Source organism: Plectropomus leopardus, chromosome 14 (genome assembly GCF_026936395.1).
Source record: "Plectropomus leopardus strain MGB_pleo_1.0 chromosome 14, ASM2693639v1, whole genome shotgun sequence".
Taxonomy (NCBI): domain Eukaryota; kingdom Metazoa; phylum Chordata; class Actinopteri; order Perciformes; family Serranidae; genus Plectropomus; species Plectropomus leopardus.
The window spans coordinates 31936893-31953110 of NC_142189.1; the positions used below are offsets into that span (position 1 = coordinate 31936893).

The 16218-nt window shown below is 39.7% G+C and overlaps 1 protein-coding gene across 1 annotated transcript; it reads right to left on the reverse strand.

The window, feature by feature from the left end:
* Positions 1–6999: 6999 nt before the first annotated feature.
* lrit3b (leucine-rich repeat, immunoglobulin-like and transmembrane domains 3b) lies at positions 7000–15405 on the reverse strand. The gene is made up of 6 exons (XM_042500833.2): positions 15240–15405; positions 13530–13904; positions 12096–12181; positions 10926–11219; positions 10249–10308; positions 7000–7662 (listed from the first exon to the last, which is right to left on the reverse strand). Exons 1-6 carry the CDS (start codon positions 15347–15349, stop codon positions 7196–7198), a joined length of 1392 nt encoding a protein of 463 aa, XP_042356767.2. The 5' UTR covers positions 15350–15405; the 3' UTR covers positions 7000–7195.
* Positions 15406–16218: the final 813 nt, after the last annotated feature.

Sequence of the window (16218 nt, forward strand, 5' to 3'; positions counted from 1 at the left end):
CTGTGGCTCACTGCTCACTGCAGTGTGGCGTCGCTGTGTTCAGGGAATGCGACTGTGCTGCCGTCTTGTTGGGTTCAGGATGTGTGGACAGTTTAATCTTTCCACAACTAGAAACCCTGGATTACCAGAGCTCTCCGGAAACATGAACAATTATAAAGCTGCAGCCAAAAATGTAAGAAGATGCAAAAAAGGATGAATCACAGAGCGCGGGTTAAAGAAGTTGATATGTTTATATTTCAATGGAGCTGTACCTTGTATAAATCCATTTGACAAATAAAATATTGATTGATTGTATCAAAGTTATCCTTAAAAAAGTTCATTAAAAAATTGTTCTTCTAAAACAGAACTTCAGAACTGATGATTATAGCCGATTTATTCTTGATGATAAAAATTAACCCTTTGAAACATGAGCAAACTGGTTTGATTTCTTTTGAAAAACACTGGGAAAAAGACAGTGAGCATGCTTGGCAAGAGATGTCCCACAAATTGCAAGAAATAAGTAAAAAGTAATTCTAAAAAGAATACCTCATTAGTTAATCCTTTTTTATTTTGAAGGAAAAATGTTCAGAAAACTATATTAATAATTATTTTCATTATACGTTTAAAATTAGCAAAAAAAAAGTATTCTTTTTTCAGCTCTTTTTTTTGATCATTCTATTGTTTTTTTCCATTTTTTTTAATTTATTTATTTTTTGTTATGTTGGGGATTTTGGGGTGATTATTTATTAAATCAAAATCATTGTCTGCGGTTTTATAGGGTTAATAAGCTACTGTGTCATAGTGTCATAAATTGGTCATAAATTGATGACATGCTTTCGCAGACATAGTGACCATTTTTACCATCAGGAAGTGAATGCTGAAATTGTTACCATTTATTGTACATTTTTGTGCTTTTAGCAGGGCTTTAGGATTTTTGTCTACTTATGCACAATACAGTGAAATCTCACTATGCAGCGGTTTCTGTAGTGAAATATGAAGCTGTTTGAGAATCCAGTTTCCTTAATCTGTTACCAACATCACCACAACTGTCAGTATGCTTCAACAAGTGCTCCTCGGATTATTAAAGATCATCTGAACACCCCCTGTCCCCCAATACTTGTCCCACATCCCAGGCTGTCCCTGTCCCTCGATGCACCCTGCCCTCACGTGTGGCTGTTGTGAGCAAACACCTTTTTGCCTTTCAAGCACCGCCCAGACTTACAACAGCCAGAAAGGGTAAAGATAAAGCCCCAAGCATGCTGACGATGATTATTTTTCTTGCTTTTCTTTTCTCAAGGAGGAAGGGTGCAAATGTGAGAGTGGTTTGTCTCTCCTGCAGATGTTCGGTGAAGGTCAGGGATGAAGGAGTTGTAACATTTATGAGCGTCTTATCTCCGGAAACTTGTAAAACAATAAAGAAACAGTATGAGGAAAAAGCTCAGGGTCAGGACAGTTGTATAAGCTTAACAGGATTTTTACCTCTGGAACTAAGGCGCTCTCCTGTTTTACAACTCTTGTGATCATCATGTGCTCAGTAAATTTGATGGCAGGCAATTAGATTTTCATATTTTTATGTAAAAGTGGGATCTAATGGGTCAATTAAGTCATTTGGGGACATCCTTTGGGGTTTATAGAGAAGAAGTAACTTGATTTGGATCAAGTGAACAAACAAACAAATCAACTGCATGAACAGCATCAGTCGGGTTCGGGTTCGTTTTTACTGAAACAAAAGCCCTTTACAGTTCAGTTCAATTCAGTTCTCTCTATAAAGTCCAATATAACAAATCACAATTTACTTCAGAGGGCTTCACAGCAAACAAAATCCCTCTGTCTGCAAACCCTCACTGTGGATAAGGACAAACTCCCCCAAAGAAACCTGTTAATGGGGAAAAAATAGCTAGAAGTCAGCAGACGTTAACAGACTAGTGAGTTGATTTCCTCATCCTGATGATAAACTGCAGTCACACACCACAGCAATCCAACACTAACCTCAAAAAGTACCACCAACGCTTGAAAAATTGACATAAAGGTCAAAATTTGGTACAAATTTGGCACAAAATAAGAGGAGCGTACAGAAGTCGGGTTTCCATTAACCCTAAATTGCGCAAATTGAAATTGGGAATGCCTAATGTGCTTAGCTTTAAGGTAAGCTGAGGTAAGATTAAAACTAGAAGACAGAACACACGAGAACATTGTGGATGACACTGAGAGATAAGAGCAGTAAAAATAAAAATAAAAAACAAATTAAATCAATCAAACAATAAAAGTGATGAACACAATAAAAACATGAAGATGACATCACATAAAATCATCATGATGTGTTTTAAAGAGGAGATCAAGGACTGAACAATGTGACTGTGGTTAGTTTGAATATTACTGTTGGCAACATACAGTATGATACTGCAGTCAAACCTGATATCCAACTGAATTTGCTAGAAATCCAGACAGGATTTCATGATTTCACCAGTGAGCTTGTCACTGGAATGGTCCGTCTCTGTTGTCTGCTTGTTTGTCAGTATGAGTTGTGCAGCTCTGCTTGATAAACTCGGCTCTGTAAAGCATGTTTTGCCCTTGAAGGCTGTTTTGTTCTCTGACCATATGTTTTGCACTCCTCATATTATGTCATCACCAGCAGCGTTACAGCTTGACGGCGTCCTTCTGCATTACATGGGCATGTTACTGGTTCCGTCTGTCCGTGTTGTATGTGGATGTGCCTGGTGTCCTCCCACCGCCTGCCAGCATATAATAACAACGCCACCGGTTCCATCCAATCTTATTCTCATATGACGCGGCCCAGCTGTATTCCAGGTGGACACAAAAGGTGGCATTTGGCGTCACGCTTGTACGCCAAGAGTACCAACAGAGTGGACGTATTTAAAGAGAATAAAAATGGGCTGACATTGCTACCATGTAGCTTGGGGTTACACCCACACGTTTTGCAATGGCAACCGGCATCAACCAAAAGTCACATTCTCCATGAGTTCAGAATGCAGTAGTGCAGCTTATTACTGGGTTTAACAGAGGACATCCCATCACCACGCTCCTTAATGGCTCCACATTTGGTTAATAATTGAATTTAAGATATCACTGATCACTTGCATAATGCAGAGAACACAGTTCATGTGTGAAGTCCCCCATGCTGCCCCAGGGGGTTGAACTGTTTTCTTAAGCCACAGAGATCAGAGACAAAGAGACCAGATCCAAATACCAAGACCTCACTGGTATTTACATTCTAGGACCATCAAAGGGGGAGAAGACAGGTCAGACTCACATATGATGGTTTGGCTTCAACCTGGTCAGGGGTTCATCACGACCATATAACAGCAGGAGGGCGGCTGCTCTGCTATCTTCACCCCCTGGACCCTCACGTCACATCTGCATGTTTAACCCTGCATGTTCTCCTGCAATAAAGCTCACTTCCAAAAGGGAGAGGACAGCTAAAATGCATAGGCATTTGTGTATTAATATCTAAATAACCATTATTGGTTGTGTCTTCTTGTAATCCTTTGGGCATAGACAGGTTTACATTAACCCTCAAACTGCGCAAATTGAAATCGCAAATATAAAATACGCCCAATGGAAACAAGTCAATTTAAAAAAAAAAAAAAAAAAAATCCTATTTATCTCAAAAAAAAAAAAATTACGCTCACATGAGGTGGTATTTCAGGCAATTTAAAAAAGCGATATTTTGCAAAGCTGTAATGGAAACACTTTTTTGTTTTTGTAGGTCACATGATGCTATGGCTATGTGCTCAGTAGGAACTCGTTCACTCATGAAGCAGCAGGAGCTATAAGAGCTGTTATTGCATCCCATAACAATTCAAAAGTTTAGCGGATCATCCAGAAGTTTTGAATCCAGAATTCCTCTATGAAATTATGGGCTATCACCTCCCAGAAATTCCTCATACATGGTATGAGAATATAGTTATTTAGTACAGATCTCTGGTTAATCAGGAAGTTGTTTCAAAATGAATTAAGATCCATAAACTTACTCTATCACCTTTAATGAATAGTGTGTCCATGGAGGTGAACAGTTGCACCAGCAACGAGCACATCCACTGATTGGTCAACACTACCCTGAAAACTTTACCCATAAATTGAAAGTCACCAAGATGAAGCAGTGAAACTTCTTTGTTATTGGTGTAAAATTGCCATGCTGTTTGCTTTTGTTACAATGTTAGCTGAAGACGCTTGACTTTCAAAATTTTTGGCCAAGCAAAACACTATTCATCCCCAGTGCTTTTTGTGTCCATTTACACCTGTACTTTCATACTGTCAAGCACAACTCAATTGCAATGTGATTATCAAGGACAGGACCTCTTAAACTATGTATTAGTCCTCTGGAATTGATTTTCTATTTCTTCTGGGTGTGCAGACCCTTGCATGAGTCTGACCAACATGGACCGTGTTTAGTAACATCTAAAATGCAACAGCTGCCCTTCAGGTGCCTGTTGCCTTCTGGTTACACTGGAAGATCTGATGACACTATCAAGGCACCCCTTGACCTCACCACTGCATTATACATAATACACATTATACATAAGATATGATACTGACAATGTATCGTTGCTTCTTCCAAATGTACAAAAATGAAGCCGGTACTCTAGTGACCAGTCTTTGGACAGTGTGCCTGTGTACCTGTTGCTCTGCTACAGGTGAGAACGAAGCCAGCAGAAAGGCTTCATTGCCCTCCTGTGGTGAAAACACATAACATTCATCCAGCTTTATCAGTCTGCCAATATTAAGAGGACCTCTATGAATCTCACTGAATGGTTGGTAGAAAAAGATAAGGTGTGTGTGCACTCAGAGGGAACTAAAAAGAAGTTCCTTTTTGATTAAGTTAAATTTTGATGGCACATTTCACAACAGCAGCAGACTTGGTGGGGCTGGGAGGCAGGTCTGATAACTCAACAGCGGACAGCCTCTAATAAGGAACAGGCAGTGAGGTAAGTCACCACATATGAATATCTTTAGATCAGCATTTTAAGGGAATGCCCTACACAGCTGGAGCTTGTTACTGTCATACATGATGTATTGTTGGTCTTGACAAGCAAAACATGAAACATGCTTTTGCCTTGGTAACCCTAGATATTACCCTTATTATTAGAGCAGTGAATATAAATATTAAGCAATTTTTATTCTGCAATATCTACTGCTTTTTGTACAACAAACTCAAATGAACAATACCTGTATTTGTGCCTATATGACAATGGGCCTCATGTAGGAACACTCTCTCGAATTCCTCTTATATTTAGGACCCGAGCACCGAACAGGTGCGAGGACCCCATTGAAATCCAAGGAATTATTATTATTATTATTATTCCTATAAATAAAATGCCTCTTTGGGGACTTTATCATACTCAAAAACTCAATAAACTTGGCAGTTTTATCAGGTCAGGCACAAATTTTACAAAATGGCTCAGGAGCACCCCCTACTACATTTGTATGACAGCCCCCGCCTCTGCTTTCACCTACATTAACCAAAATTGGTAGGCACATGTCACACACCAAGATGGACAAAAAAGTGCAAAAAGTCTGTTGGACCCATACGGCAAATCCAACAGAAGGTCGGCCATTTTGATTTGAAGTTGCCATTTTTCACATTTTTGGCCATTTTTACGGGTCATGTTTTTTACATCTTCTCCTACAGATTTTATCTGATTGACTTCAAAATTAAACCATCGTCTCAGAAGGAGTTGACATCAAAAGTTAATAAAATCGTGAGTTTTCGTCACACCATGTGGCCGTTATTGGGCAAAACATTTCCATGTCTCGCCATGAACCAGGAAGTAAACAGTAAGTAGTTAATAACTCTGAGGGCAATGGTTCAATCTGCACCAAACGTCACATGTTTGATGACAGTCCTATCCTGAACACATCTACATGATAACCCTACCATTTCTTATAGCACCATGTACTGGTAACAGGAAATGGCATGAAAATTACGTGTTCTTCTTTGATGTATATCTCCTACAGATTTCAGCCAATTGACTTCAATGACACCTTGAGACGTAAAATAAAAACTGATTCAAAAAATTTAGTTTTCGTCACACTAAGTGGGCGTGGCTTGGTTTCCAACTTTGATTTTTCGCCACGAAAAAGGAAGTTGTTGTAACTCAGCCAAACATCATCTGATCTGCCCAAAACTTCTCATGATTGATAACTGTCCCAGCCTGAACACATCTGCATGGCTCAATTAAGTTATCATCAAAGCGACAAAGTGACATTTCTCAGTCCAGGGAGAAAACTCTGCATGCATTATCTAACTTTCACAAAGATAACCGACTGCGTCAGATGGAGTTCTGTAAGGAACCCCTACGTGTGGGGGTGCAAGAGCCCGTCATCACTGCTTGCAGCTTTAATTTCTCTTATTTTTTGTTAAAAGAAAACATAAGAGAAGACAACTCCAGATGCACCAAACTTTCTTAACCATCCAAATCTGCTCTGACCAGGTGTGCTCAATGATGAATCCCACTTGATAATAAGTCACCTGTTAGCACAGGTAATGCCCCCTAAACACTATATAAGGGCAGGTTTTGTACTGTGTGCAAAGACTCTGACACATGAAGAAGATTGGAGACATCAGGCCCCACATGTCTAATGCTATAGCTACCTGGGTATCAGATGAAAATAGGCCCAACATGGACATCTTATCCCACATGGGTAAACCTTGACTTGGGTCCCCAGAGGATGCTGCTTTTAAAAGCATGCTGATTTTATGCTTCACTTGCTTTTTCTCAAGCACCACCATGAAGGTGATATTTGTGGACAAGGTGAAATATCTCAATAACTATATTGGCGGATTGCCTTGACAGAGCAGCATGTGTTTATTTGCAAAATATTATATGAGAAATAAAGACGCAGTTTTTGCAACCTGCTATAAACTGAAAGGATAACCAAAATAAATGACTGAAACCTTAACAAAATGTTCCAAACATATGGGGGCTGTATTACCTCTGGTGTCAACCCAAACTCCAGGTGTCAAAACATACGTTTACAAAATTAGAGGCGTCATAGACATCCTGTGTCACACATTTTATTTTTACAAACAAGTTACATTTCAACAACATCATCAAATTGTGCATTATTTTGCAGTTCAGAATGAGCCCCAAAAGCTTGAAACACTAAAACTACAGGTAAGCAAACAATTAAGCTTTATCTCCATCCTCTTGTTTAGGTCAATCAAGTAACTGACCCAGACCAACTGCAGCGTATCTTATACAACTGTTTCTGACAACAGAGCAGTTGTAGTGTTGTCCAGAGGCTCAGGTGTGAACTGGATGGATGTCTTTGCATCAGTTAAGTTCACTTTGCGCCTTTTAATGTACTTGTCTATGGAGATAACTTTGGGCAAAGGATTAGGAGCCATCTGGGTCTTGTTAATGGAAGGTGGTGTAATGTTTTGGAGTATCTGATTCTCCTTCACTGAGGAGGTGTTAGTAGGAGCTGCAGTCTGGTTTGGCTTCCTGTATTTTGACGATGATTTGGGTGGAGTCTGCTGGGACTTCTTTTTTGGAAGACGGGATAGTCTGGTGACTCCCACCACCTTCAGTTTGATCGGGGCTTCAGATATTCCTGCCATGTTGCGTGCCTGGCAGCGATATTCACCAGCATCCTTGTACGATAATCCATTCAGGCTGATTATGGACCAGCGAACCCCGACTCGGGGAGATTCCTGCATAACTGGACAATGAAAAGTTGTACAATTTTAGCTCTCAGCACATTATACCTATATATTTTTTTTCCATTTAAGTATGGCTTCGAGTTTTGCTTTTGACACCAGATCCAAATGGATCCAACTGGTACTCCCAAAGACATTAGGTCCTTATGAATTAGGTTTAAAGAAAATATCATACTTGGAATGAAGACATAAATGTGTAAAAATAAATTAAAAAGTGTAAAAAAAAATGTTTTAAGAAGAAATCACCACAAATTCAGATTTGCAGATTGGATACCACATGGCTCTTCTGCTCTTCTGACAATACCATATATATACATGAATAATGAAAATAAATGAAACCTGTTGATTTGATTTGTTGAAGTTTTTCATGAAGTTGAAAACCAGCTGTGTTTCTCCCTTTGACCAGAAATGTGGGCTTTTCTTCTGAAAGCATCTCATTCCCACAGCTTTGCAAACTGTTGGCACTGTTGTAATGATAATAATAATAATAATAATAATAATAATAATAATAATAATAATAATACCAGCATATGCCATATGTCTCAATTGGAATATGCTGTTTATATGACCCATATCAAATTCAGAATATTGTCATATTCTGAATAAAAGGGGATTACTAGTATGCATGTAGCTGTAGCCAATGTCTCTGATGCTTAGCACTGAATCACCCAAATATACCTAAACCACCATCAGTCACTATGTTAAAGTTCACAGTTATATTTCAATTATACCATTTAACTGGACTGATGTCCTTGCCCCAGTATACAAGCACCAGGGGAGAGTTTATTTATTGAGGGTTAGGGTTAGTATAAGTAGTAGTAGTAGTAGTAGTAGTAGTATAAGTATTATTAAGTATTATTGACTCAACTACGGTAGATGGGGATATGCCCCCTTTCAGATTTTTTTGAATTCATGCTGCTTAACTTCTAGGTCAAAGACCAACATGGGGACTGTTGAGCATGCGAAGAACGCCTAGGCCAGTTTAGGTCCGACTGAGGCGTTTACATAAAAGAATAAATCTTTCCCGAACCACATTATCTTGGTGTGTTAGTTTGACTTCAAGAAATTCAACTTAGTACAATGTCAGTCAGACTTACATGTTTAAATGTATTTTGTAAGTCCAGTTTTAGTTGGACTAACACAATAATTCAACTTTCTCTAACATCATGTTAACGTACTAAGTGAAAAAAACTCAGCATAAAAAAGAACGGGCAGGGAGCTAAGGAGCAGAGAAGACTAACAAGGCTGATGCAGGACAGGTGTGACAGAAACAAAACCATAAGGGAAAGTGCATTCCATGTAGTCGTACTACCTGCCCTCATTGACTTTCCCTCAGCACTTGCCCTTGGGAAATCACCTCCACCATCATAAGATTATTATAAAGACCATTCCAATTGCCTGAAAAACTGAATTGAACTTGAGATCGACCCTCAGAGCTAAGAGATGGAGTGAACAACGCAGGTCAATTCAGAGGTCTCGTACAATGCGTTGCAGTTCTGCATGTGATGTAAGAAAATGTGTCCATGGTTAGGTGGCAGTAATGAGTAAAACTCTGATTCCACCACAGAGGAAGGAGAAGATGAGTAAAACTGGTAAATCAATAAAGCTAAATACATGTGACATGCTTTTCAGTTTCACTTTGTTCTGATGTATCTCCTCGGTCTGTATGGGCTTACATGTGTACAGATTTACTCATCTGTTAGCAGATAGCTGCTTGTTAAAAATTGCCATATAACTGATTGCAGTTAATGTTTACATGTACTGCTGTCCTGTTCAGCTTGTGTGATTTCTGTATTCCCAACATTATTATTATGATAATCATCATATCAAAAACAGATATTATAAAATGAGAAACAGGTGCAGTACAGTGACTGTCTGTTTATTACATTTATCAGCAGAAGACGCCCTCAGCTCACAGAAAGGAGTATGCAGGTATTTATTTATTGATATGTATTCCTAATGGTTTGTAAAGGCAGTACAGCACTAGTCCTGCAGCTGGTGGTCAGTCCGTGATAGTCGGGCTGATAATGAATGAGAGAAGGCGTGTTTCATTTAAATTGCAACTACTAATGAAAGGCAGCGCAGGTGAGAGGACTGCAGGAGTAGTGAGGCACAGGTGAAACTAATCAGGGGCAGGGCAGACAAACACCAAGGTCTAACGGCCTCTGGACCTAAAGCAAGACCGTGACAAGTCCTGGTTTGGATTTATTAAGATCATTTCTTGGCTTTTTAGCCTTTATTAGGTAAGACAGATCAATAGAGTGAAAGGAGGGGAGAGAGAGAGAGAGGGGGCGACATGCAGCAAAGGGCCTCAAGCGGAAGTTGAACCTGAGGACGCTGTGGCAAAGACACTGCCTTCATTCATGAGGCACCTGCTTTATCCACTCAGCCACCGACGCCCCCTAATTTGAATTTATATTCCAAACATGATTATGGCCATAAACTCCTTGCTGTGTGAGGGAACCTTTACAGCTGCTCGGTCATGCATGCAAACATAACGGAAAAGGAAATATAGGAAAATTCTAGTAGTAGGGGAACATGAATGTGAACCCTGTATGATACAAAAATGAAATGATAGCTCGACTTACAACTCTCCAAATTCCTGGGCAGCTGGTCAGAGTTCTCAAAGATGTCTTGTTGGCAACAACCTGCACAGAACAGAATCACAGCATGACTGATGCTCAGATCTTAGGCCACATTTAAGGGGCAATCACACCAAGACATTGACAAGGAGTGTGACTCCGCACCTTCAGTGGAAAAGTTGAAAATATTTTAACTCTCATGCATAGCAACAAGAGAGGAGCAACCGACAGGCATGCTGTACCATAGGGCAATGCTTCTCTAGTGACGCATCTCTATGTGATCGACTCCTTAGATGAGAATGGCTCCACTAAAAATGGAAAAGTCTTTCCTTTGCATTTTTAAAAAAATAACACATATGATGACACAGATCTGAAAAAAAAAAAGTGTAAGTTTGTACTGACACACCATAGAGGAACACCACGTGCCTGCATGAAGTGCCGCTGTGACGTCACCATTCTCACAGGATCCATGCATTGCCAGTTCACAGGGGTAGCATTTCCAAAAGATTACACCCTGGAACCTGGTTTCAAAAGTTTGCGTTTTCAGGCCCCTAAAGCTCTGTTGTGTAGATGAAAGGCCAAACTGCAACAAAAGTTTAACGTTTCATGCAAGAATAATTGCCGTATAAATGGCCCCTTAGTACTATCACTTTATCACCTGAGAGGGACCCTGGGCTGCTCACCAGTGTAGGCAGCGGTTTTGATCCAGGTCAGAGTTGGGGTTGGGTAGCCGGTGGCGTCACAGCGGAGGATGACATTGCTGCCCAGTGGAGAGATGACTCTGGTGGCTGCAGGCTGGACTGAGGGCCTCATGCAGCGGGACAGCTCTGCCTGCGTCACTATCATCCCTGACTGACCCAGAGACCTGCGGCACATCAGCAGCTGGTCCATGAGAACCACAGGACTCCCCAGGGACATGGACAGGGACATCACCATGGAGATCTGGCAGTCACACAACCAGGGGTTGTCATGGAGACCTGGATAGTCAGGATAATTTGACTTATTTACATAATTCTCGTGTTTGATTTGTCTCATGAATTGGATGGTGTTTTAGAGACTGTGTTGTTATTCAGGATGTCAAACATAACACATAAGGCAGGTTTCCATTAACCCTCAAACTGCACAACTAAAATGAGGTGGTATTTCAGGTGATTCATAAAAGCCATATTTTTTTCAAAACTGTAATGGAAACACATTTTTGGTTTTTCTAGCTCACATGATGCTGGCTATATGCTTGTCAGCGGGAACTGGCTCCCTCATGATACAGCAAGAGCTACAAGAGCTGTTACTGCATCACATAACTCTTCAAAAGTTAAGTAGATCGTCCAGAAGTTTTGAATCCACAATTCCTCTGTGAAATTGTGGACTATCACCTCCCATAAATCCCTCATACATGGTCGCTCCCATGTATAAGGGGCTCGCCTTTCCATTATGGCTCCATAACACGCCTACGTGGTCTTGGATTGGAAATAATGTCAGCTAGTGTGGTGGCTGCAGTAGAAATAAAAGATGCTGATGTTTTGAACATCTATCACCATGCTTCTTGGAATGTTATCACCAGAGGAGAAGTTGCAGAACATCATTCAATGGAAATACAGTTATCTTGCAACTGTGTTTCATTGACATTTCGAAATATCATTTAAGTTTTGCGCAAATCTATGATGGAAACCCGCCTATAGATATGTAAACTAGTTAACTTGCAACTCTTCAAGATCATGGATGTATACTTGGCCCATGGGAGTGAAACTCCTTCTGCCTGAAAGATATTTATCTCATGTCTTTGCCAATGTAAATCGCTGCATTAGACAGCATTAGAATAAATTATGCCTCCACTTCTCCAAAACATACTGTACCCAAAATCCTTCTTTGGACCTGTCCTCCTTCTTGTCCAGCGAGAGGAAACCAAAGGTCTAGCAGCTCAACGGGTAAAATAGTCAGCCTGAGAAAAGGAAAGGAGAGGAGTCAAGCTGAATATATCTGACTACTGTCAGTGCAGTACTCTCAGTACTCTACATCAGTGGGTTAGTGTAAGTGGTGCTATGGTATCTGGACCAAGCGTTAATCTTCAGGACTGAAAAATGAAGCCAACAGGAAATGCCAAAACTGCAGTTCCTCTAATGGCCACTTGAGGCTGGCTTCAAGAGCAATTCAACCCCCATAGAACCTTTTGTTAAAATGTCCAAATTAAAAGCAGAAATAAACATGTTTACAGCCTGGTACAACAAAAGCTTTGGTCTCTGTAGCTAATTTCCCTGTTCATGACAACTGTGCAGGGGGTGAAATTTTATATAATTCACCTTGTTTTTGTAGTGTGTGTATCTTTTTACTTTGTGAGTTAGTTTTTTTACATCGCAAATTGTTACAAAATGTTTGTTAAGACTTAAAGGTACAAGGATGTAGGTGCTTTGAATGAATGGTGGATGCTGTCCACAAAGAAGCTGCTGCCAACAACTTTCTGTGACATGTTGATTAGGTAATAAAATTACGGCATAACCTCAGATTCACAGAATAGGCCTATAGGCCTGAAGCTATTGCTATTTTACTGTGTTTTCAGTTTGTGAAAGGTAACTGTAATGTTTTGTTCGCTAAAAAATGTCTTGCTCAGCATTGGGTTGTACTTGGAGACCCCTCTAAGGATATTCAGTTTTCCCAGTTTGTCCTTTTTGTTTTAATGGCTGAACCTTTAGAAACCTAGAGTGACATCACTTATCTTGCTTTCAAATGCCTTTCATGAGTATTTACACCTTTGAAACCTGGGCAAATTTGTGCAATGTCTTTAAAAAAAACATGGGGGAAATGCAATAATCAAAAGGGTAAGAATTGTTCCACAAACTGCCAGAAATTATCAGATTTAGAAAATTATTATTTTTTAAAAGCTATGGGAAAATGTCTAGGGGAAAAAAGAAAAAAGCCAGGGAAAACTGTATTTATGGTTATCATAATTACATATTTAAAATTAAGTAAGAGGATTGTTAGAATTTTGAAGCACTATTTCCATGTAATTTCCTTTCTTTATTTTATATACCATTGCGCAGGTAATTTTCTTGTACCTTTTTCTAATGTCTTCCTATTTTTTTGGGTCATTCCTTCTTTTGTAGCTTCTTGACCTTCCCATGTTTTATAATTAATTTAGGCCAATATGTTTTCTGCTGGTGAAAATTAGCCTTGGCATTATCACGGTTAATCCAGCATAAGCACAGCAAAAATGCCGAATTTGAGGCTTTAAAACAAAAGTCCACAAACCAATGGGTGACATCACGGTGTCAAAGTCTTTGATTTGAACACACCTGTTGCTGGACAGGTCGAGATAGGTGATGTTGGGAAGAAAGAGCGAAGCGTGGGCAGGAAGAACGGACAGACGGTTGTTGTGAAGGCCGAGAGTCTGGAGGCGGGGCATGTCCCGCAGCCCCTCCCAGGGGAAGGATGTCAGGAAGTTTCCATCCAGACGCAGCTCTCGCAGCGCCTTCAGGTTAACAAAGCTGCTTGGGTGGATGGATGTGATGGAGTTGTAGGTCAGCCACAAAAAACGCAGCTCTGACAGGTTGTAGAAGGCTGCCCGGGGCACCCTGGAGATCAAGGTCTTCTCGAGACGCAGTTTGACTGTGTCAGCTGGGACATTAATGGGAACGGCTGTGATTCCAGGGTCACTGCACTGCACCAACCTGCCATGATACACACAAACCTGTGAAGACTCAAGTTTGGACAGATACACTGAGACATATCATTGCTGATTATATATATATATATATATATATATATATATATATACATACACATACATATATATGGTCACTGCAAATGTGCACTGTACAATATTTCTGGTCTTTTATAACATCAATGTGGTATAGTCATTTATGGAATATTTTGCTTTGTCTCCTGTGTTTGGATGACATTTCATCCAAAATCAACAATATATAATGCTATGTATAACATTTTTCACTGTCCAACACATGTATCATGTCAGAATAAAATGCTGTTTTGTTAGCCTGTGCGAAATTTGGTTGCATCAAGATTAATGCAACCCTCTGTATGTTATCCACTATTATCCATCCATCCATTATTGGTTACTGCTTATCCTCTACAGGGCTGCGGCTGGCTGGAGCCAATCGCAGCTGACATTGGGCGAGAGGCAGGGTACACCCTGGACAGGTTGCCAGACTATCACAGGACTGATTCATGAAGATAGACAACCATCCACACCTACAGGCAGAGATGGAAGAAGTTCTCTGATCTTCTACTTCAGTAGAAATATCAGTGCTTCAGTGAAGAAATACTCTGTCAAGTATGAGTCCTGTATTAAAACTTTTACTCTAGTGAAAGTATAAAATTATTAGCATCAATATAGTATACCTTATGTACCAAAAGTGAAACCTCTAATTATGCAGAATAGCCCACTTTAGAAATATATACTGTATATTATATTGCTGGGTTATAATGATTGATGCATTCATGTGCTCATCACTTTATTGTTGCAGCTGGTAAAGTTACTATTTGAGCAACTTTATATGTTGCTTGGTTGCTTAATCTGGAATGCTTATATCATAATTTAGTTGGTTTAAAATGCGCACTAATTATGAAAATCTGCTAAATAACTCTAAGATAAAGCTGTCATATATGCAGGTGAATAAAATGTAGAATATTTGCCTGGGTATAGTATAAGTATAAAGTAGCAAAAAATGGAAAGGCTTAAGTAAAGTACAAGTACAGCCAAGTTGCACTTTACTGTACTTGAATAAATGTACTTAGTTACATTACACCATCACCTACAAATTATCCTGCCTGTCTTTGGACTGTGGAAGGATATCAGATACCAATAATTGATAAAGTACTTTGAATCAAATTTCGTCATATGATTAAAATCATCAAATATAACATCTGTTGCCTTGGCACTTTGTTTCCTTTCCTACTCAAATATAACATGTCATAATGAGCTGTGTTCCAGCACAAACACATAACCTGCACACACAGAGATAAGAATGAAAAGCGCCGGACTGCACCTGAGCTCTGCTATTCCACTGTTCCCATAGGAGCAGGCACACAAAGCTGGACAGGACAGCACCGCCGACACACAGGAATGCAGGATGTGAATGAGCAGCAGCAGATACATCCTTCATCAGACAAACAACACACTCACACGGCCACTTTGTATCTCCATATTCCCAGTCCCCCTCCAGTCTCAGGTTGTGTCCACAGTGCAGAGTGAAACTGAATCCCAGATTAGCTGGGATTACACTGCTTACAAGCGGCATGTAATCCCACGCCTCACTGTCACAATCACAAATCACAACATCAGGGCAAGACCAGGCCTTTGGGACCTTAAGGACCATTATATATATATATCCCACCACCTGAACCTGTGGAGTATTTCATACTGAGCATGATACATCACAGAACAATCCGAGACATGAGGACATAAATTTGAAATGGCTCTGTTAACTACTGTCACTCTGTGTTGTTTAACAACATGTCAAGGCTACGTTTAGGCGGCCCTAAACAGCCCTACTAAAAATGGAAAAGTCTTTCTTTTACGTCTAAAAAAAAAAATCCACGTTCATATGATAACATTACGAAAACGATCCTCATGTACATGGACGGAAAATTACCTGTTAAACAAAGAGCAAAAAATAAAAGAGCAAAAAGCAACATAATCTTAAATATATACTTACAATAATTAGAGCTAAAAATTTTGAACATTGGAACTGAGATTTGGTTATGTATGGTTGAGGGATTGTCATACAATTTACACCAGTCACTCAGGGAGGCTCAAGGAAAAATATATGTAGTTCTTGAGAGGGTCATGATGATGTTTAGCCCTTAGGACCTGCATTAATATTACACATATTTGTATCACTGTGCAAAAAATGCGCAGTTGAACCAATTCAAATTGCATTTTTTGATCTAACAGCAATCAAAGCATAAAAACATGCATTTAATTATTTCTAGGTGTTATTCTGGGCGTTTGACTTGGATTTGTCA

What these genes read in the sequence shown, in the direction of transcription:
- lrit3b (XM_042500833.2), bottom strand. Translation starts at nt 15,349, where the DNA reads ATGTATCTGCTGCTGCTCATTCACATCCTGCATTCCTGTGTGTCGGCG. An exon ending in AGTGGAATAGCAGAGCTCAG is followed by an intron (nt 13,905 to 15,239) that starts GTGCAGTCCGGC and finishes GTATCATGGCAG; the next exon opens with GTTGGTGCAGTGCAGTGACC. An exon ending in CTCGACCTGTCCAGCAACAG is followed by an intron (nt 12,182 to 13,529) that starts GTGTGTTCAAAT and finishes TCCTTTTCTCAG; the next exon opens with GCTGACTATTTTACCCGTTG.